This window comes from Gambusia affinis, linkage group LG20, assembly GCF_019740435.1.
Source record: "Gambusia affinis linkage group LG20, SWU_Gaff_1.0, whole genome shotgun sequence".
NCBI lineage: Eukaryota > Metazoa > Chordata > Actinopteri > Cyprinodontiformes > Poeciliidae > Gambusia > Gambusia affinis.
In genome coordinates this window covers 11715092-11736337 of record NC_057887.1, presented here as the reverse complement: position 1 = coordinate 11736337, position 21246 = coordinate 11715092, and the positions used below count along the sequence as shown (strand labels likewise).

Sequence of the window (21246 nt, the reverse complement as noted above, 5' to 3'; positions counted from 1 at the left end):
CTAATAAAAAAAAAAAAAAAACACTTTTGTATTTTTGTGGCGCCCTAGTTGTTATAGCACATAATATCCACCAGGTGGCTGTCTTTTCCCTTCGGTAAAAACTAAAGCTTTATCTTTAGACATCTTGGGTCTTCAGATAATGAAAGATATTCTTCTGCAGGAGGATTAACCAAGGTTGCAGATGCAGCTATGCCACTTGCAAAGCTGATGACTGGAGAATTTAAGCTAAAAGTCATTTTTTCAATCAGACGTTGGCCTTGTTTTCACTGCTGCTTGTCAGAAACAGAAACTGCTTCATTGCAACACAAAATGTTTATGTAGCTTTTTGTCAAAGGCCTGGCTCTCTAAGAGTATAAAACATGGTCTTAAATGCAAGACATATTTTCTAAATGCGTGAATCTATGTTTTAACAACAGTGAAAACTCTGCCACCGAGTAGACCACTTCACATGCTTTATTTCAGCACCCAAAATAATTAAAAACATCTTGATTTATTATACATGTACAAAATAAGTACAGAATCTCTCCTTGACACCATGAAAGTCGGTCTGCTTCAATTTCTATTTTTAAGAAACTCTCTGCAAAAAAAGACATCAATGAAACATAAACAACCGGGAAGATGTGTGCTGTTCTTTTGAGTGTTTTCTCTTTTTTTTCTTTCTTTTTTTTTCAAGGATATTTAAGGAGTTTTCCACAGATGGGGCAAACACTGAACATGTGTTTCTCGGGGAAGTCACTCGCTTGTATCTACAAAGACACGAATGCATGCATCACACCTGCAGCAATCGCCTCTGTCATCAAACCAACACTCAAAGAAGAAAACAATTGCACTGCATAGACAACAAGACAATGAGTGAATTTAGTAGCACCAAAGTTCTGCAGGCATTAGTGGCAACAATTACAGTATGAGAGTGAGAGTTTGATCATCAAATACTGATAACTGGACCTCATTGGATTAGTAATAGCACCTTTAAATGGTTTAATGTCCCCCGATAGGCAATTTCTAAAGAAAAATTGGGGGTGACTCTGAGGTAGCCATTTATATATTGCAATGAAGGTGAGCTTAATTGTCTTGTTCTTTTGTTGGTCCAAAGTTCAGGTGTTTTTCATATGTATTTAGATCAACAAGACACTCCACACTTTTTACAATTTATTTAACACCAGAAAAATGGTACATATCATTTGTTGTTTTCAAAGTCCTTCTGCAGTGGTAGGAAATAGGTAAAAAGTCACCTGATTCTGTTTTCTTTTTTCTCTTATTTTTAATCATTTCCTTTGGGGAAATTTTACACATACGTACATTATTTTCTTGTTGCCAGTGGAATCAAAAAGTTTTATTTAAAGTGTCCTTGTGTGGTTGGTTTTCAGATGAAGTAGCAGTCCCAAAAAGCATCTCAGGGTTGGAAAGAAAATGCAGACACCGTCTTCAGTGGAGTGGTTTTAAAGCAATGTGGACCAATGGCGGCCGAATGAGTTTTGGTTTGCATAGGAAAAAAAGAGGTTTTAGAGATGACTGCTAGAAAAAAACAACAATGTCATGTCCATGTTTCTTTCATTTTTTGTTTTTTGTTTTTTTACAAGAAGCAAACGGGGCCAACTTCAACGCCAAATTCCTGATCGGGTGCACCAACATCCATAGGAGCAATGTCAATGATGGGCAGTCGGGATGTTTTCGATGTCTTGTAGTCGATGACTGTCTTGCCCCATGTGCCAGTGTGTGACTATAATAGGAACAGAAAGAAAAAGCAGACATAAGTCTCTAATAGCTTAATAAATACATAGAGATGAACAGAAAACTCAGCTATCCAACTGATGTATTCACTTTTGGATTTGATTAGTCATAACTGGTGGGCTTTCAGGAACGATTAAGTTGGAGAGAAATGTAAAATCCCAATCTTTTAGATGAATGAACTGGAAAAACTTGATGCAGATGCTACTCAGTTGCACTAACAACACTTTCCAATTTTATATAGCGCCTCAGGTTCTCAACATCATTTGGAGACTCGGCTGCTCTCTAAGGTTTCAAAGTATGAAACCTTAACTTAACACATAAATGGAACTACTTTGAGCTTAAGATTGTGCTTAGGATAAAATGCATTATTTCATTTGACTCAATATTATAGTTTTGGGTGAAAGATATGAGGACGGTGCCTTCTACTAGATATTTCTCACACTTTCTGTGTGGAAGTTGTTACTGAGAGAGGAAGATTAAATGTCATTGCTGTGTGAAATATCACTAAGGTCAAATAAATGAGGAACCTAATACAAACATGTATTTTCTTAAAGATATTTAGACGTATCTAGCTTAGCTGCTGGACAGCAAGAAAGAGCAAGACTTCACTCGATAGCAAGAAGACTAAAAGCAAAGGTACTTTTTTTATTTCATTGAGCTTACAACTGATGTTTGTTTGGGACATACTTGATTTGAAAAGCTCAAACTTTCTCCAGGTAAAGCAAAAGAAAGTGCTAGTTTGCTGCTGCTAGCGACACTAACCAGGCTAGCTACTAATGCTAGGAAGTTCCTATACGAATCGTCTTTGATGTAAATCTTATTCAGATCACAAATTGTCCATAAATATGCATGAGTGTATAACTAAAAATATGACTCAATACGAAGACAGAGGGAACTTACCGAGCAGCCATCCTCACTGACGCTGTATGTAAAGCGACTGTTGCCTTCGGCTCTGATCTCGACATCGTTGGAGCCCTGGAGAAGGAGGGCCTTCTTCAGGTTGCCTGTTGCAGTATCCATGTAGGCGATGCTGTTCTTGCAGTGATATGTCACGTTCTGTGAGGCCTGGTTGGACATCAGGCGCATGAAGGAGATCTGGATGTTGACGTCCTCAGGATCAGCTCCCTCGGTGCCATACTGGAACTGTGTGACGGGTAGAAGCAAAAGTCACTTTTTGATTGTACTGACTAAAAGTAATCAGAGGGATTTTGTGACTGCGACTCTCACCTGGAATCCACCTGTCATGGACTCGCTGAACCAGATGTGCTTCTTCTCTCTGAGGTTCTTGCTGAGGTACCAGTTCTTCATGGGGATGTTGGAATCGATGGGGTAGACGCAGGTCTCTCCAGTCTCCATGTTGCAGTGGACCTGGATGGCGTCCAGAGAAGAGCCCTGGTTGGGATCTACCCAGTATGTGCCTGTAACAGAGAAAAATATAAGGAGGGTTTCAGTTTTGATCAAAATCTAAGTCTGGCAAAAGGTGCTAAAACAAGATCTATGAACTCTGATCCTCACTCACCGCTCTTCCATTCAGGGTGGCACATCCTCAGGTCACGGCACATGCGAGCAGGGCTCTTCTGGGAGCCATCGGGGCTGCGGATATTCTCGACCTTCTGGGTCAGGGTCTTCAGGGTGGTGTCAACCTCCATGTCGCGGTCGCGCATCATGTTGGGGTCATCAGCGCGGTAGCCACCACGGAGAGGATCTGGGCCCTTCTCCTGCTGGGGTGGGGCGACGAATTCAAAGGCACTGCCAGGGGCTCCAGGAGGTCCAGGGGGTCCAGGAGGTCCAGGAGGACCCTGTTTTGAGATAAGACAGTAATGAAATATACAGACTTACAGCATGGGGCTCCTAAGGGCTTTTGTAAAAGTCACCCAGACATTTTAACTTGTCCCTAAAAGACTTCTTCCCAACAGAAAATGACTAGATTTGAAAAGGCCATTTGAAACATCTTATAGAGCTTCAGTTTCCTTCTGCTCTCGCACTGTTTACACCAATCTACTAGAAAGGTTTCTAATAGTAATGAAACTCACAGAAGGTCCCAACTCTCCATTGCGACCACGAGGTCCAGGGGGTCCGATGGGTCCGGGCATACCGTTCTGCCCATCCTTACCAGGGGAACCGTTGTTTCCAGATGGTCCCTAAAATGAAAGACAAATCATTTTGATTATTAGTAGATTTGATGCTTTGAGACGTTATCTTGAGACAATGAAGGAATTCCAAGTACTTTTGCTTCTTAGTAAAAGCTTTGTGGCATATCCAAATATTGGCATGGTGACGCAAAGTGACTGTACTTACTCTGGGTCCAGCAGGTCCGGAAGCACCAGCGGGTCCTCTGTCTCCATGAACTCCCTGGCAGTAGGCAAAGATAAAGATGTCTTCATCGTAATTAACAGCATTAAAAGCTTTAAAACATCAATCTGTGAGTAACTGATCAATATAAAGTGTTTTTTTTTTTGTTTTCCAGCAATGTAGAAGTGGTAGTAGAGACTCACAGGAGGTCCAGGCAGACCAGGCTGTCCGCTGAGTCCTCTGTGTCCCTTGTGGCCTCTATCTCCAGCCTCACCAGCCTCTCCTCTGTCTCCCTTAGCACCAGCAGGGCCCTGAAAATTCCCAAAGATGCCATGACATGTTAATGCACAACTCTGAGACTTAACATGGATAACTGGGATTCATATGCTACAGATTGACGAACTTACAGCAGAACCACGGGGCCCACCAATACCAGCAGGACCAACGGGACCAGCAGGACCCTGAGGAAGGAAAAAGGTTTAATACAAAAAAAAGACCCACACACAGAGGTTTGGGACAAATTTAATAAAAAAAAAAAAGCACCAGCATCATTGGGGACTTACACTCTCTCCGCGTTCACCGGATTTGCCAGAGGGGCCAACACCTCCGGGGGCTCCAGGAGCACCAGGAGGTCCAGGGGGTCCAGCCATGCCACTCTCACCACGGTCTCCCTATAAAGCATATGTCTGTTAGCCAGGCAGCTAAGATCTACATTTTCAGAGGTATAAGGAAGAGTTCTCCATTTACAGATATGATTTGGGGAGAAATAACCCTTTTTAAAGAGTAAATGTTCACCTTGGGGCCAGGAGGACCGTCACGACCAGGAGCACCATCATGACCAGGAGATCCCTGCAGAGAAGAAGCAAAACTGGTCATTCAAAACTAATCGAAAGGAAATATCAAACAATAGTGATTTCAAGCTTCATACCTCACGACCAGCCTCTCCGGGGGCACCAGACAGTCCAGGGGGTCCAGCAGGTCCAGGGGGTCCACGCTCACCAACAAGCCCAGAAGGTCCCTGCTTACCAGGCTCACCCTAAGATACAACAGGGAATTATTTTTTGTCAGGCAGGGAAGTGCCTAGTGAACGGTTTTAGAGAGCCTAAGTTAAATTTAGCACTTCCATCAAGATTTAGAAAATAATAACAGATGTCGAGAATACTCACAGCGGGTCCAGGGATACCAGGGGAACCACGCTCTCCACGCTGTCCAGTGAGACCTACAATACCTCTCCCTCCAGTGAGACCCTGGGGTCCAGGCAGACCGGGGGCACCCTACATAGAGGGACACGGCAGTCAGTGGGGTTGAATCATGCGCAAAACGAATGGCGGCAAAATGCCGAGTACTTACAGGGGATCCGTCAGAGCCAGGGGATCCCTTTTCTCCACTGGGACCGGGAGCACCGGCAGCACCAGACTCACCAGGGCGACCAGCAGGGCCGGTCTCACCACGAGATCCTCGGGGTCCATCCTTTCCAACAGATCCAGGGGGTCCAGGGGGTCCAGCAGCTCCCTAGAATCACGCCACAAGGTCACAGCAAGACAGAAGAACTCCATTAGGCATCACTCTACGGCCACGTAGAAGGTCATTTACGGGATGACTCTAAAACTCACAGAGGGGCCAGGGGGTCCAACTCTGCCGGCAGGTCCAGGGAAACCAGTAGCACCCTGTGGAGACACACAGATATGATGAGACATTTAATTTAACTACGATCTTAATGTGAGAATATTTAAGCTAAGATACTACAGGAGATATTTTCTACAACAAAATATGATTAGCTATTGTCCAATTTTTGGTTGTTGAATTTTGTCTTTTGACAACTGAATTTAAATAGAGAGAGAGAAATAAATAAACTTTTACAGTACATTTTATTATATGCTTCCCAAATTTAATGGCAGTTGCTATTTCAGTACAAATTATTGAAAGAACCTTGCTAAACCCTATTGCTAAAATTATGAAACACTTTAATATAGAACTGAACTGTCCTGCATAAGAACAGACTCCATCTTTTGTTGTTGTTTTTGTTTGCAAAAATTCAACAAATCAGGAGTGGAAATAAAAAATGCACATAATCCAGAAATGTAATTTTTTTGCCATACTGGATTTCATGGAGTCCACGTGTTTCCTAGGACTCCTGTATTATTTTTCTTTAGATGAAGAACCACTAGTTACAGGTATGTTTTCAGGAATTGCTTTATATTTGCATGTTGACTTACAGGAGATCCAGCACCACCACGAGCACCTTTGGGTCCAGTAGCACCAGCAGGTCCCTGTTGAACAAAAATGTATTAAAAAAAACTATTAGACAATAAGACAAGAGTTATAAAAACCTCTTGAAGGACACAGTGTCACATCAATACATTGATGTTTAATTATATTATTTTACATTGGGTCACATGGTTACATGCTATTTATGCTGAATGTAGAGTGACAAACCTGAGGACCGGCAGATCCGACAGGTCCAGGAGGTCCAGAAGGGCCGGCGTCTCCCTTTGGTCCGGTGTCACCAGTCTCTCCCTTGGCACCAGGCTGACCATCAGCACCCTGAAATGGGAGGAAAAGGTACAAAAAATAAAAATTGGAGTCCATGTTTTTGTCACACATGAATTCAGTCTGTGCTCTGATCTGCATTTTACTTACAGGAGGTCCAGCGAATCCAGCAGGTCCAGCAGGTCCAGTCTCTCCACGCTCACCCTGTTGGAGTCATCAGTAAGGTCAGTTCAGTCTCTTGGGGCATGCTGCATCCCTCATCATGCACTGAGGTCTCACTTTTTTTTTTTTTTTTTTTTACTTAATGAAGACCACTGCAGCAATCTGAAGACTTTGTGTTTAGAAAATAACTTACAGGGGCACCACGAGGACCAGAGGGTCCAACGACTCCAGAGGGACCAGACTCTCCCTAAAACAGGGGGGGAAGAAGTACAGGTCAGCAGACAAAATAATAATAAATCATAAGAAGAAATATTAGGAACATTCACCTACAGTATATATGAATGATACATTATGTTGACAGACTAAATTTATAAATTTGTCTGAGAGTGCAGTAATATTTTTGTTAAGTTGCTCATCAGCTTGAACAAAGTGATTATTACTGGTCCTAAGGAGTCCCTTGGGGTGCCATTTTGAGATCCATGCTCTTCACCCTCTTCATAAATCATCTTTGTGATAATATCCTAAATGCTCTTAACATAAACCTTCAGACTTTTCCAGTCCACCGTTGATGTACCAGTAAGATTATTGCAATTGAGGTTGGCGTTCGATGCAGAAAAATAAAAATAAATTCTAAAATGGCAAAGAGTCTAAATTTCCTAAATAAAACATTGTTTAAGGGCAAACTGAAAATTCTAATCAGTAAGGATGGTTAAGGCATTATAACTGTTTAGAATTTACTATTTAAGACCAACATTGTTTGGATTTTTACACAATTATGCTAAATATTAACTTTGTTTTTTGGGGATATTGTTATATTATATTTATATATTTATGATTGTTTGAATGCAATGTATAATATAAGAATATCCATCCATGCATGAAAAAAAATACTGTAATAAAATAATTGGTGAGGAGAGATTTTAGTTGCACATGGTGCTATAATAGTAGACTAGTACATTAACTATGCTTTATTATTAATATTGCAAAATAAATTACATACATTTGCTGATTTTTAATCATAGTTTAAGAGGACTCAAAACAATACCAAATTTAGATCGTTTTTGTCTATATGTGAGAAAAAAAAAAACAACTTAAGGAGCAGAGATGTAGATTGGTGGAAAGGTTTGAAACCAGATACATGCAGATGGAGATAAACATCATCCTGGATATTACCTTCTCACCCTGAGCACCAGGAGGTCCAGGAAGTCCAATAGCACCAGTCATACCGCGCACGCCGTCTTTGCCAGCGGCACCGTCAGTACCCTTAGTACCAGCATCTCCCTAAACAGAGAAAAGTGTCGTTAAACAGTTGAATGTGAAAATCAATGCTAGCTAGACTAACAAACTGTAATATAAATGGATAAAAAAAAAGGAGTCAAGATTCTTCAGTGATGAACTCTCAACACAGTTTAGGGTTAACTGTGTTAACCATGCTGGTCACAATGTTATCCATGTCTACTGGTGTATATTAGAGCGCCAAGTTTGAAACATTTATTATGATAGTTCATAACAATTATAACAACAAATTTGTTATTATTGTGACAACAACAATAAAAAAAAATCCCAACAGCATATCTCCATTTCTAACAACATCTAAGATTTATCTAAGAGTGATATTATTTAAATGCTTATCAATAAGTCAGTATAAAACTGATATCTTGACTTTTTCAAAGGCATATTGGGTTACTTACTAAGTTTTGGAAGTATTTTTCAAAGAAAGATAAAACCTATTAGCTTACACTAAGTTTATACAAAGCAAATATTGGAAGAAAGTAAAACAAAGTAAACGTTTTAAATGCTGTCACACAGCAGAATTAGTCTATCCAAATTGTTTGGCTGTTATACTCACTCTCTCTCCCTTGGGTCCAGGAATACCGGCAGATCCTCGCTCTCCAGGCATTCCCTGCATACCAGGGAGTCCCGCACTACCGGGGGCGCCACCAGGTCCAGGCTCTCCCTGTGCAGGTAAAAAGAAAGAAAATAAATTTTAATCATCCCCTATGTAGGATTCGGATGAGGCAGATCAGGACTTTGGAGACCGAGTTTTTGTTTCTACGCTCAAACTTCAAACTTTAAAAGTTTGAAGTTTGTTCTTTTTCTCCGCTGCTTAAAAGCTGCAATTTACTGAATGCTGCTGCCCCCTAGTGGCAGGCATTGTCACAATCTGTGAAGGCTTTTTACAGAACCACAGCAGGGATGCAAAACAAACGGGAAACTCCCGCTCACATTTAAAGATATCTGGTAGATCTTTGTAGGAATGCTCAAATGTTGCATACAGTAAACATTTTATTGTTTATTATTCTCCAAAGATTCTATATGATACTCCATTTCCACTGACTGTTGTTGACATGAAAGACTATGACAGCTAATGAAGCAAATAGCAGTTTAGAGTATTATTTTTCAGTCACACAACTAAGAGAAGATAATAGAAAGCTCATTTAAAATGCTAATTGATGCAGTACAAAATGAGCTGGTGGTTTGATCGATATTTGATCAGCATGAATGTGGACGCGAGGGCCATATTTTTCCGAAAGACATCAAATGAACATCATAGGCTGAAAATTCCCTTTTTTCTACAAAAATCTACAGGATTCTCCAATAATCTTGTTTGTCATTTTGGTTTTGGTCTCTGCTTATCAGAGGCTTCCATCATGACCAATTTTAACATATTCTGGAGGTTAAAAGCCATTAATGGTCTCACTTAATATATATTCATTTATTTTAAATCCAGACCCAGGATGTTCACTTGTTGCATTTTTTGAGTCCTATAACTCAGAAACATCTGTACCGAATTTTCCTTCCCTGATATTTGCAGGTGTTTCTGCTGTTTACTGCCCTTAATCAACGTGTTTCACAGAGGCCAAGACTCTTCCAAGTTTGAGCTGTAAAACTTGCTGTCCAGCTCTTTTTTTTTCTTTTTTTTTTAATCATACCTTAGGTCCATCGTTTCCACTAGCACCAGGGGAGCCACGGGCTCCAGTTGGACCGGCAGGCCCGGGACCGCCACGCTCACCAGGGAAGCCTCTGTCACCCTGAAGGAAACGCAGAGAAAATATTAGGCTTTTTTCTGTTTACTGTAAATATAAAAACAGGATGTCCAACAGAACAAGAGGGCCTTACTCTGGGTCCAGCTGGGCCGGGTGGTCCGGCCTCTCCAGGAACGCCCTGATCAGAAGCACCAGAAAGAGCAATTATTGCCAGGTCTAATTTTTCTTTGTCCAAACAATTTGTTACCAATAGATCAGATTTAGACATGAGTGGTGCAGATCATACCTGCTCACCAGACTTGCCACTCTCACCAGTAGCACCTTGGGGTCCAGGAAGACCCTGCACAATAATTAAAGATACAGTTGAACGTATGAATTATAAAGTGGGACATATATTCAACAACAAACCGATAAAAAACCCAAAATCATTTTAGATGATGGAAGGCTTCGAAAACTCACTTGGAATCCTGGTGCACCAGCAGGTCCCTGCTCTCCTTTCTCTCCAGCAGGTCCCTGTAATCAGAGGTTGGAGAATGTTTTATACATTATTATTTTATATTCCTAATAAAAATGGGTGTGTGGTAATGAAAATGATCTTTTTTATGCTTATAAATAATGGAGGCAAAGTGCTTACAGCAGGTCCAGAAGGTCCAGGAGCTCCAACATCACCATCTTTGCCGGGAGCACCCTGAACAGAAGAAGGTCACAATATTTGTTAAATGTTTCTACGCTCATATTTCAACTTCAATTCATTTCAGTTTGTTTGCTTTATGCTGTGGCGCAGAAAACACAATTTAATGCAGACTTTCCAATCTAATGCGCTCTTATTCTGATTCAGTCCAAACTTCAAGAGGTTCAGTTCAATCCATCTAATTTATCATCACTTTAGAGTTCATTGAAAATACCAAAATAAAACAAAATTGCCTGTGGTACTTACAACTGGGCCGGCAGCTCCACCAGGTCCTCTCTCGCCAGGTTTACCAGATTCGCCCTGGTCACACAAACAGAGTTCACACACTCACAACCCAAGGATACCATCAATCCCGTTAAAGACACGGTATGGTGAAGGGTTCACTCACAGCGGCTCCCTTGGGTCCGGGGAATCCCATGACTCCGGGCTGTCCTCTGGATCCAGAGGGGCCAGGAGGTCCGGGGCGGCCATCTTGACCAGGAGCACCCTAATGGTCAGGAGTGGAGAAGAAATGTTGTTTTTTTTGTTTTTAAAGCGTTTAAGTTGATTCATTTTTAAAGCTGGCTAAAGGACATTGCAGTGTGTTTTGATATTGGCTGAGAGAGTCATCTGGATCTCATTTAGGTCTTGAAAAACCCTAAGACTGTAAATCTTTGCTCACATCTTCCTCTTATGTTATTTGTTCTGCTATTTCTTCATTCTTCAGACAATAACTGTGCTGGGGAGAACACGAACGCCTCATATTCATGTATGAGAGCGACCTTCTTTCAGATCTCTAGAAAAGGTCCTTATGGGATTATAGATTTTATTTAAAGAGGTGAAGCAACCATGGTCACAAACTAAGAGATTCTTCAATGAAGGATCTTATTTTGCTAATTTAGAAACTGAGCAAGCTAATACCATAATCAACCCTAACTTTAGGTGTTGATTGCTGACTGCGTTAAACCATAAAGAGATCAGAACCTAGCCTATCCCCCCCCCCTACTCTGGTCTGGACAGAGATTCGTATGTGGTTCTATTCTAAAATACTGAAGGAACTTAAACTAGAAATCTGGTCAAATCTTTAGAAACTATCAGTACTTACAGCAGGTCCGACTTTGCCGTCAGGGCCGGGGCTTCCGGGGCTACCGGTCACACCCTAAAGAGGAGTAGCAAGTTAAAATTCATTTGTTTTTTTTTTCTTTCTTTATTTCGTTTTATCTCATTGCATTAAACAGAGTCGTTCCAGTTTCTCTCAAAGCTCACCTTTGATCCTGGAGCGCCAGGAGCGCCGGGGCTTCCACCCTCACCGGTGGCTCCCTGAGATCCCATTGGTCCGGGGGCACCGCGCTCACCTGGGGCGCCCTGTCACAAAGGTCACGGAGGGTCAGAAATCACATCCAGTACATTTTGTTAGTTTTATGAACTTCTGTACCAGGGGTTTGCAAACACTTGCTCCTGGTTCATTTACCTTTCCACCAGCAGCTCCATCAGAACCAGGGAAACCGCGAGCACCGGGGGCACCCTGGGGAAAAAAAAGAAAAAAGCACCAAGCAGGTCAGTAAATGTGGTAAATTATGGTATTCCCAAAGCAGCTCTGGGAATACAGTGATTTTTGAAGGACTACAGACACTTTGCATGAAAGTAGTTCTACAACATGACTGCAAGTCTATTTACAATTCGAGTTTTTTGATTGAGCATGAAATGTCAGATATGAGCATCAGATCCAAGGTGATGCTGGGAAGAGGATAATTTAACCACCACAGAACACAAACATGTTCACTTTGCTGTATTTTAGTCTTTAAAATTAAACAATTGAATTTGGCTATCCAGTGGCAAAAGCTGAGACAGTTAAAATTTAGCAAGTTGCTAGATATGTGTTTTTGAGGTAGTGTTTTTTTTTTTCTGCCTTTGTGTAGGAACTGTGAAGAAATAATTAATATGGGGGAAAAGGTGGAAAAAAAAATGCAACTACAAAAATAATAATACAAAAAACCAAGGGAGTATTGGAACAACTAATTCCAGAAATTGCTTTCTGTTCTTCTTTTATTTGGATTTGTCACATCTGTTTTCACATTGTAGCATTAGAACTGCTACAATGTGAAAACAGGAAATCAAGGGTGACTTTTTCAACAACAAAGAAACAAATAAGGGGTAAAAAAACAATAACATACACGCTCTCCAGGGGGCCCACGGGGTCCAGCACCACCAGGCTCTCCACGAGGTCCTCGCTTTCCCTCCTCACCAGAGGGGCCAGGAAGTCCCTGAAGTCCAGCTGGGCCCTGGAAGACAAGGAACCGTCTTATTCACCCGAGAAACAAAAGCCCTTTGCGTAGTACTCATTTTTCCATCAAACTGGGTTTCAAACTTACAGGCTCACCCTTGGCACCAGCCTCTCCCTTAGGACCTGGAGGACCAGGCTCGCCCTGTTGGCAGAGAAACACATTTCATTTATTCCATCCAATCACTTCCGATCTCTGTGACACTGACTGGGAGACATTTTTTGCGTACGATTTGCTGTTTACTCACATTGTTACCCTTGGGACCGGGAGCACCAGCGCCTCCCTGAGCTCCAGCAGGACCACGGTTACCAGGGAAACCAGGAGCACCAGCGATACCGGGAGCGCCCTACGTAAAAAACAAGTCGGAGTGTAAACAATTGAAAATCATTAAGCAGAATGAAGCTGATCAGTGCGTCTTGTGCTCAACTTACATTAGCACCTTTAGCACCAGGCTGACCATCAGATCCAGGAGTACCCTGTTGGGAAATTCATGGAAAAAAAAATGTTTGAAATCTACTTTAAAATGTTTCCATGCTGATTTTGTTTGTTTGTTTGTTTGTTTGTTTGTTTTAAAGGAAGTCAGACTGATTAAAGGTTCTGTTACTCACAGCAGGTCCAGCGGGTCCAGTAGGTCCTGGGTTACCAGGCTCACCACGGGCTCCCTGGGGTCCCTCAGATCCACGACCTCCGGCAGGACCGGTCTCACCCTGTCAGAGGGAAGGAAGCAACACCATTAAAGAAATCAGCACCTTGAAAATCAAGTAAGTGTCATGAAAAATTAGCAATACGTGTTTGAGAAATGGACTTCCTGGCTGTTATTACACATGAATCAGACGCACACTTAAAAAAAAAAAAAAACATTAATGCCAAAAGATAGACAGGGGTTCTAATAAATGTCTTTGAACACATTTAGTTCTATTTACGTGAAATAACCCATTTAAAGTCCATGTGCAGTTTGTAAGGTCTAAGCACAAAAATGTGATAGAATAATTACAACCTACACTTAAATTAAATGTTTTCAAGAAATAAAAATAAGATTTTTATTAGTCATATTATCAAAGCCAAGCAAGTTATTGCTGTTCCGATTCCTTTTTAACTTGAGGAAGTGGAATATAAAAGGGAAGGAGTTCTAAAATGCTTTGTAAATGGGAAGCGACTGAGGGAAAGAGTCCAGCTGGGGTCCAATGATGTTTTGTGATTGCTGCTAGGATCAGTGAACCCCATGGTGGCTGGCAGTCAAACACACTAATCTATGATATCTTTACTTAAAACTTATAGTATAAGTTTTTCCTGCAAAAATGAACAATTCCCCCAACATAAGGTTGGATCCACAAGGTTTTGCGGAGATAAACACCCTCACTGAGATCAGAACCGAGGTTAAGTAGTATCTAAAGATGTGTTTTCCTTCATTCAGAGGAAAACATTTGAACACTAAGACTTTACTGGTGAAATGGAAACAAAACTTCTGACTATTTTTAGTTTTTTTCAAGTTAAATATGGAAAATATATGACCTATTTGACTTACCTTAGCACCGACAGCGCCGGGGAATCCAGGGGGTCCGGCAGATCCAGTGGGTCCCTAAACATTAGGATTGGACACAGATCGTTAGAGGAGGATGGTCTGAAAAGGCAAAACTTTCTTTCTTTTTATGTAGAAAAGTAAAAAGAAAGTTTGAGTCATTGAAAACCTACGGGAGGACCAGCGGGACCGGTGTTGCCATCGTTACCACGAGCACCCTGCATGGAAGAGCAAACAGATTTTGGTCAGTTCAGCTGTTTGCACGCGAGTTGAAGAAGGTTTAAGGTTAGAAAGCATAAAGATGTCGGTGCTTACAGCAGGGCCAGCAGGTCCGGGACGGCCTCTCTCACCAGGAAGACCACGGGCACCCTGCAAGAGAATAGAGAAAAAAACTGATCAACTTCTTCTCGTTTTTGCAGACCTCTTAGAATAAAACGCTTCAAGAGGTCGCACCAATCATTAAATTGGCTCTTTAGGACGGTGCAACTGAAAACGTACCATGGCGCCTGGGATGCCATTCTCTCCGGGGACACCAGGCTCTCCCTGCAAGACAGAGGTCAGCTTTTAAACAGCTGTAACAAGGCAAAGTGATCTAGATGGGAGAACGGGTCTCTGGGCGTCTTACCTTAGGACCAGCAGGTCCACTGTCTCCCTTGGCTCCATCAAGACCGGGGAAACCCTGCAGACAACATCGGGAATCATTATTAGATCATGTTTCTGCTTGTGACTCTAATGCAGAAGCTGCAGATTAGCACTAAGACTCACTCTGTGTCCCTTGATGCCAGGCAGTCCAGGGGTTCCGGGGAATCCACGAGCACCCTGCAGGACAACAAGAAGAAATCTGTCGTCATGGGAGTTTCCTAAACTGACGGGTGTCTCATGTAAATGGAAAGGAAGTGTGATCAGGGTTGAAAAACTAAGAACTACAAAATAAAAAAAATAAAAAAAACAGCAATAAAATGAACACAAATTTGCAAATGTGAACATGAACAGAAATTTTGGGTGAACGGTCAACGACTCGCTAATTTGGCTCACCTGAGGGCCAGCAGGTCCACGCTCACCGGGGCGTCCAGCTTTACCAGCCTCACCCTTTTGAAGACACACAGACAGAAACAGGTTTTTCAAAACACAGGAAGGTGCTAGGCCAGGTAGTGAGAGGCGGTTTTAACTGCAAGCACAGGTAAAAAGGAAACAGAATCACTCACATCATCTCCGTTCTTTCCGGGAGGGCCAGCAGGACCGCGGGGACCCATTGGACCCTAAAAACACCAACAGATAATACCATTTATAACATCTGTGTCAGTTTTATTGGCACAGATGAAGAAAAGTGAAAAAATGACACATGATGTAGTCTATTATAAGAAAAGGGAGACATTCATTTGCCTCTAGATGTAATCATGCACATTTATGATGTTTGAATCTTAAAAACTGCAGTTTATAAACTGATGACGTTTCAATGACTGACACAGTAATATTACCATTTATCAAACCAGTTATAATGTGTACCTACCACAGCACCAGGCTCACCAGGCTCTCCTTGGGGTCCTGGGCTACCTGAAGGACCCTGAAAGACATCAAGAGAAAATATTATTAACACATCTTATTCAAAGATGAACTGAATGATACATGTGGGGGAGAGGGAGGTAGTGGTGCGTCAATAGCCACCTCTATAAATGTCTTGGCCAAAGACTCTTATGTTTCTAATACAACCCATTTGAAACATGATGGTTTCAAATTATGTTTCAAAACAGCTATAATTCCGCCAGTCAAGCCAGAATGGCGTCAGTGTAAAAAAAAATTTCTTTGTTCTTAGTGTCCCAACCAACTTATATGTTTTTGAAAACTTTCTGGGGAAGTTTGGAGGATTATGTATGTTTCTGATAAAAATGCTTACAGGTGGGCCGGGAAGACCAGGAGCACCACGGGGACCAGGAGGACCCTGTCGATGAAGAGTTAAAAAAATCAGACATCAATTTATCTTTTATTTTTTTATATTCTAAAATCATGGGTCACTTTATGAAAATTTCATACAACTGGGCCAGGGACGGGTGGGCCGCTGGACTTGGAGGGGTCAAAGTAGCTCATTTGAGGAGAGAAGTTCTGTGAGGGGAGAAGACGAGAAAATTAGTTACTTTTTCAGCATAGAAACATCTAAAAAAAATACTTGAAATGTATTCTCATAACCCTCTTACAAATATCAAAAATCTAAACAAGATCGATAAAGATCTATAAAGGCTTTAATCTGAAGGAAGGTTGCTGAATTAGGTCAATGCTTTAAGGTGTTTATATTTAGATGAATCTCTGATACGTACTCCACCAAGGCCAGGGGGCCCAGGGGGGCCGGGTGGGCCGGGAAAGCCAGGCGTTCCGGGGATTCCATCATTGCCAGGGAGACCAGGAAGACCCTGGGAAAAACAGCATTCCAGACATGTTACATGCTTCTCTATGCAGACGATGTTTTACTTTATTTTCAGAAGCCCAAAACATCACATCAGTGTCAGTACACCTTGAACTTCATATTTAATAACTTCAAAAAGATCATAAACAGAATTATTTGTCCAATACAAGCACATTTCTGCTTAGAAAATGCTATTAACACTTTGTTATTAATGATCTTCACCTCATTTTAAAGATGACCCTCAATCATAGTCTCATGAACTCTCTTTGACCTCTTGAGCTAGCTAACAGTTACAGTTATAAGTCACAGCATCTTTGTTAGCAATCATGTTGGTTTCTGACAGTTTTCATTCCTAATTCATAGAGCATATATTGCTCACATACATCTCTATGTTTTGGTCCAAACTAAAAAATCTTCTTGAAAATGTATTATGTACAACATAATCAGCAACATGTAGAGCTTAAATACCACAAGGTAGACAAACACAATGTTTCAGGAATCTCATCAGGATTGTCTAATATGCATATAAATAAATAAAAAATCCTCAGATTTTTCTGCAATTATTTCTTCTCCCTTTGTTATAGATATGACTAGACTACAAAACAAAGTAAATAGAAACCTACCGGATCTCCTCTGGGGCCAGTGGGTCCCTTTGGAATCTATTAGTACATAAAAAACCCCAGTTAAGCTATGATGTAATCTTGTTTGCAGGATGTAAAACAATTTATGATATTAGACTATAATGTTATGGTTTGATGAATTTGGAATTGTTTCTCAACATTAATACAATTTTAAGAAAGGTTAAAATACCGTAGGTTCAGTGGGAGGACCTAAGAAAATCAAAGAAAAAAGAAAAAAACAAAGGTCAACAGATAGCACACATAATTAAATTCAAAATATTTCAAGACAAGCTGAAGTGTCAAGCTGCAGGTCCAAGCATGCATAGCAAATTTAGACATTAAAGCGGGGTCTTTAATGCAGCTATGACTCTGTCATAACTGTACTAAGAGCAACTTAAATAATTGAAAGGAGCAAAGGGGTGAGGACTGTGATGATTCTGCACAAACTGGCATGCAGGGAAAATGATAAACTCTCCATTAGAAAGAGTGTGTAGTCCAGTATTTAAAAAGTTTAACAAGAACTCAGCAAAATGTGATCCCAAAGGTTTTTTTTCTATGTGAAATCCTCAGACAGGCAGGTAGGCAGACAGACAGACAGACTAAGAAGATCAGGACCATTTGACGTCTAGAGGCCAGAGGCAGCAGAGGAGCAGATCTAGGAGGTGCTGCAAGGCATGAATGAAACCATGAAACAGGTGAGCAGTACCCTCATCGGAGCAGACAGGGCAGCACTCTCCGTCTGGAATGTAGGGGTCTTCACAATCGGATGTGTCCTCGCAGATCACCTCGTCACACAGGATGGTCCCCATGTCGCACACGCAGATCTGGCAGGGTTCTGGTTTCCATACATCCTTATCGTTGTACGACTGTCCTTCTGATGTGCAGCTGCCAAATTGCTCTGAAAAAAATATATACATATTTGTGATGAAGTCAATGATTTTGAGGAGAATTTGACATTGTATTTACATTTTTGCATGTAAGTTAGACAAGTTAGATGCTTAAATTCTCAAAAAAAAAATGGATGCATCTAATTTAAAAGCATGTTGATAAACCCTATTTCAGGACATTTGCAACAAGGAAAAATTGTTTGCGTAAAATTGAACAATACCCTTTTTTAAATCAAAAATTAGGGATGAAGAGATTCTACTAAAGAACAGCAGGAAAATGAATTGATTAGCATTACTGATCAGGATTATAGGTTACTTCTTTCTCTACAAATCAATGGCCTTTGGGCCTAATACTTAACTTCCTCTTTGATCACTTCCTGTTAAAGTACTCTAGAAACTAAGCTACAACTTTTAACAATAAATGATGGCAAAAGTAAATTTGGCAAACATTAAACATTTCAGTTCAAATAATATAGTTACATATTACTTCCCATGTGCTTAAGTAATCACTAGTATCCCCACAAATATTTAGGGAATAATTTAAATGACCAAACTTAATAGAAGTAAAACTTGCATGCTTTCTGAAAAACATCAACAGGGTTTTATTACTTTTGAAGTTAATAAAACTTCAAAAGCAATAAAGCCACAAGGTAGACACTTTGGCAATTTGATATAAAACAATGTGCAGAGCGTCACCTGGCTAACAAGACAACTTGAAAGAGCAAAGCAAAGAAACAACATTCTAAAAGATTATGCAAGTAAAACTGATGTAACCAGTTGAAATGTGATATCAAAAGCCACTGAAATGCTAGACTTTTTAAAAGTTTTTGATAGAACAAAGTTGGGTTTAATCCACCCTTTGGCTGCACACCTGTTTGGTGTCAGAAACCTAGAGCTCAATGAAGTGAAAAGTAGCTAAAGGATTATCATATGAAGGGTAATGGTTTTCTTCCTTGTAATTGTGGATAAACAAGCCTCAGCTCCAGATCCAGTAAAACATAAAAAAAAAAAATGGACTGCCTCTTGATAACCAATTACAGTAGGTCCAATCACGTCTCAGAGTGATAGATTTTGCAGGCTTACATCAGGAGAGGAGAGGGTTAAAGGGTAAACGTGGAGTTCCAGGCCTCGCCACATGGCGTCACTATTGCTGTGCAAAAGAAGGCCTCCCTCGCCCTAGTCCGGATGGTGATTAATTGACGTCTAGACGAACTTATTCCATTGTCGACGTCAGACTTAAGAGATTTTTCCGTTGTCATTTTTTCCCCTTAATTTTTTGCAATATTTTCTTAGTTTTAGAGCCGAAGCTCTCCACAGAGGTGTGTCTGCTCTTTATTGATGCGGTTTGAGGCTTTTGTCTCGGGGTGCAAGTTCCTGAACCGAAAGAAATCCTCACCAAATTCAGACTAAATATCGTTTAATTAAAATGTTTTTTTTCCCTTTATATTTGTTTTCTTTTGCATGAGTTTCAACTCTGTCTGAACTCATGTCCTACCACTGCGCAGAGATAAAACAGCTGCTCCCCTCACGTTTGCACTCCAGTAGGACATGTGTCTGCACGCCAGTGAGATGGGGCAGGAAAAAAAAGAAAACATTGTGGAAAAAAATGTCCAGTCTATAAGCTCCTATTCGCTTCCAGATCTCCAGAGGAGCCCGTGGAAAAAGAAAACACATTTCCCCAGTTCTGCCAGGTGGCGGGTCAAATATCCCGACTAGTTCCATCATACTGAGCATCTTCTTGCGGACTTTCCACATCCTGAGAGGGCCACAAAGAAAAAGGAACACAATGTTTGAAAGGGATACTTACTATCATCCTCGCCTTGACCTCTCGCCAAAAGCACTGTTGCGCTGAGCAAAAGCGCTAACCGAATATCCACAAAGCTGAACATGTCTAAATATTAGACATGTAGATTCTTTGTGGCAGGGGGGGATCCTCTTTTTCCTCCTCAGACACCACTCATATAGGGCAGGGTCCGGTCTGTGCGTAACTCCAATCCAGACCCCAGCAGAAACTCCCTACTGCTTAAACAAATGACTTATCTTGGCTTTTATATGGCTGAGCTTTTGGGGAGGTGCCGTGCGCGCACCACATAACTTGTTGCATGTTCGGGGCACAAAATCCCTCCTTCATCAGAGGGGAATGGGCCGTCTCAACAAAAAGCAATTCACGTCTCAGCTCAAACGTGGATGATGCTGGAAGGCATTATTTACGCACCGGCTCTGAGGCGCTGCAGACGTCCTGTGTCATCTACCTGCTGTGGATTTTCTTAATTGAGACTCTTTTTTTTTAATGTCCAGCTGAGAAGTCTTAAGCGGATCTGGATAGAACGGATTTTCAGCCAGCATAAGTTATTTTCCCTCAAGAAGTTACTTTGTATATATTTTTAAGAAAGTTGTGCGCAATGTTATATTTGGATGCCTTTGGATCCGGGGAAGAGAGTCCGTAATTTACGCACACAGATGGAGGTTATCAGAGGGTATTTTATACAACTCAATGTGAGGCTTCGCACCTTGTTTTTAGTCACCGACGACCAGATGGGATCCACTGACATTTCCTGGATGGCACACGAGAACCAGACTGCATCTTAGAATGTCAACAGCTTTAATAATATGCCATTGTCAAATATATGGGCGAAAGTACACAAAGCAACGGAAGCAATAAATAAAATAATTGTTGAATATAAACAGAAAATATAAAATAGAAAGGACTCTATATGGCCCCTTCCTGCACCCCCCTAGGTTACCTCCTGCCCAGTGGCACCACTGAAAACACTGGCAAATAAACTTCACGCATATGTCACACAAAGTCTAATAATCGTTGTTTATCTTTATTGTTTTTATTGTTGTTTTTTTTCTGGAAATATAACCCATTATGTTTTCGAAGTTTTTTTTTCTTTGCCATTTTTTACATACTGTACAGTTTAAATCAGTCTTCTGCAGTACAGATATGGAGATATGGAGCCATCTCATGATGTGATGTGAGAGACAGAGGAGGGAGGAAGCAGAAAGAGAGAGAGAAAATCTGGCAGATCCACAAAGCAGTCTGGTTACACTATGGACACGTTGCAGCCTCTAAAACAGAGAGCTTCAATTTGACCTCATTTACTCTCTTCTTCTGCTCCTTTTTTTCACTCCCAACTTAAATAGGCTCTTCTGCCTTCCTTAGCTGCTAACAGTGAACGACATGCAGAGAATATGTTTTCATTTT

The 21246-nt window shown here is 41.1% G+C and overlaps 1 protein-coding gene across 1 annotated transcript; it reads right to left on the bottom strand.

Moving 5' to 3' along the window:
• Window positions 1-1136: 1136 nt before the first annotated feature.
• Window positions 1137-20061, bottom strand: col1a1b (collagen, type I, alpha 1b). Its single transcript, XM_044102387.1, has 51 exons — window positions 19846-20061; window positions 17858-18049; window positions 17342-17361; window positions 17155-17190; window positions 16446-16538; window positions 16165-16233; window positions 16028-16072; window positions 15644-15697; window positions 15339-15392; window positions 15169-15222; window positions 14899-14952; window positions 14759-14812; window positions 14632-14676; window positions 14449-14502; window positions 14307-14351; window positions 14140-14193; window positions 13223-13321; window positions 13046-13090; window positions 12862-12960; window positions 12705-12758; window positions 12507-12614; window positions 11804-11857; window positions 11599-11697; window positions 11438-11491; window positions 10742-10840; window positions 10600-10653; window positions 10297-10350; window positions 10122-10175; window positions 9949-10002; window positions 9796-9840; window positions 9609-9707; window positions 8525-8632; window positions 7849-7956; window positions 6869-6922; window positions 6664-6717; window positions 6460-6567; window positions 6240-6293; window positions 5637-5690; window positions 5374-5535; window positions 5190-5297; window positions 4952-5059; window positions 4819-4872; window positions 4587-4694; window positions 4431-4484; window positions 4227-4334; window positions 4030-4083; window positions 3765-3872; window positions 3251-3530; window positions 2959-3149; window positions 2632-2874; window positions 1137-1720 (listed from the first exon to the last, which is right to left on the bottom strand). The coding sequence occupies exons 1-51, from the start codon at window positions 19925-19927 to the stop codon at window positions 1574-1576; spliced, it is 4341 nt and encodes a 1446-aa protein (XP_043958322.1). The 5' UTR covers window positions 19928-20061; the 3' UTR covers window positions 1137-1573.
• Window positions 20062-21246: the final 1185 nt, after the last annotated feature.

Bases quoted from the DNA above. Each gene is read 5' to 3' on its own strand.
- col1a1b (XM_044102387.1), bottom strand. From the start codon at position 19,927: ATGTTCAGCTTTGTGGATATTCGGTTAGCGCTTTTGCTCAGCGCAACA. The intron at 14,352-14,448 runs GTAAGCACCGAC...TCTTCCATGCAG, and splicing joins CCGGACCTGCTGGCCCTGCT to GGTGCTCGTGGTAACGATGG. The intron at 10,003-10,121 runs GTGAGTTTTCGA...ATTATTGTGCAG, and splicing joins CTGGTGCACCAGGATTCCAA to GGTCTTCCTGGACCCCAAGG.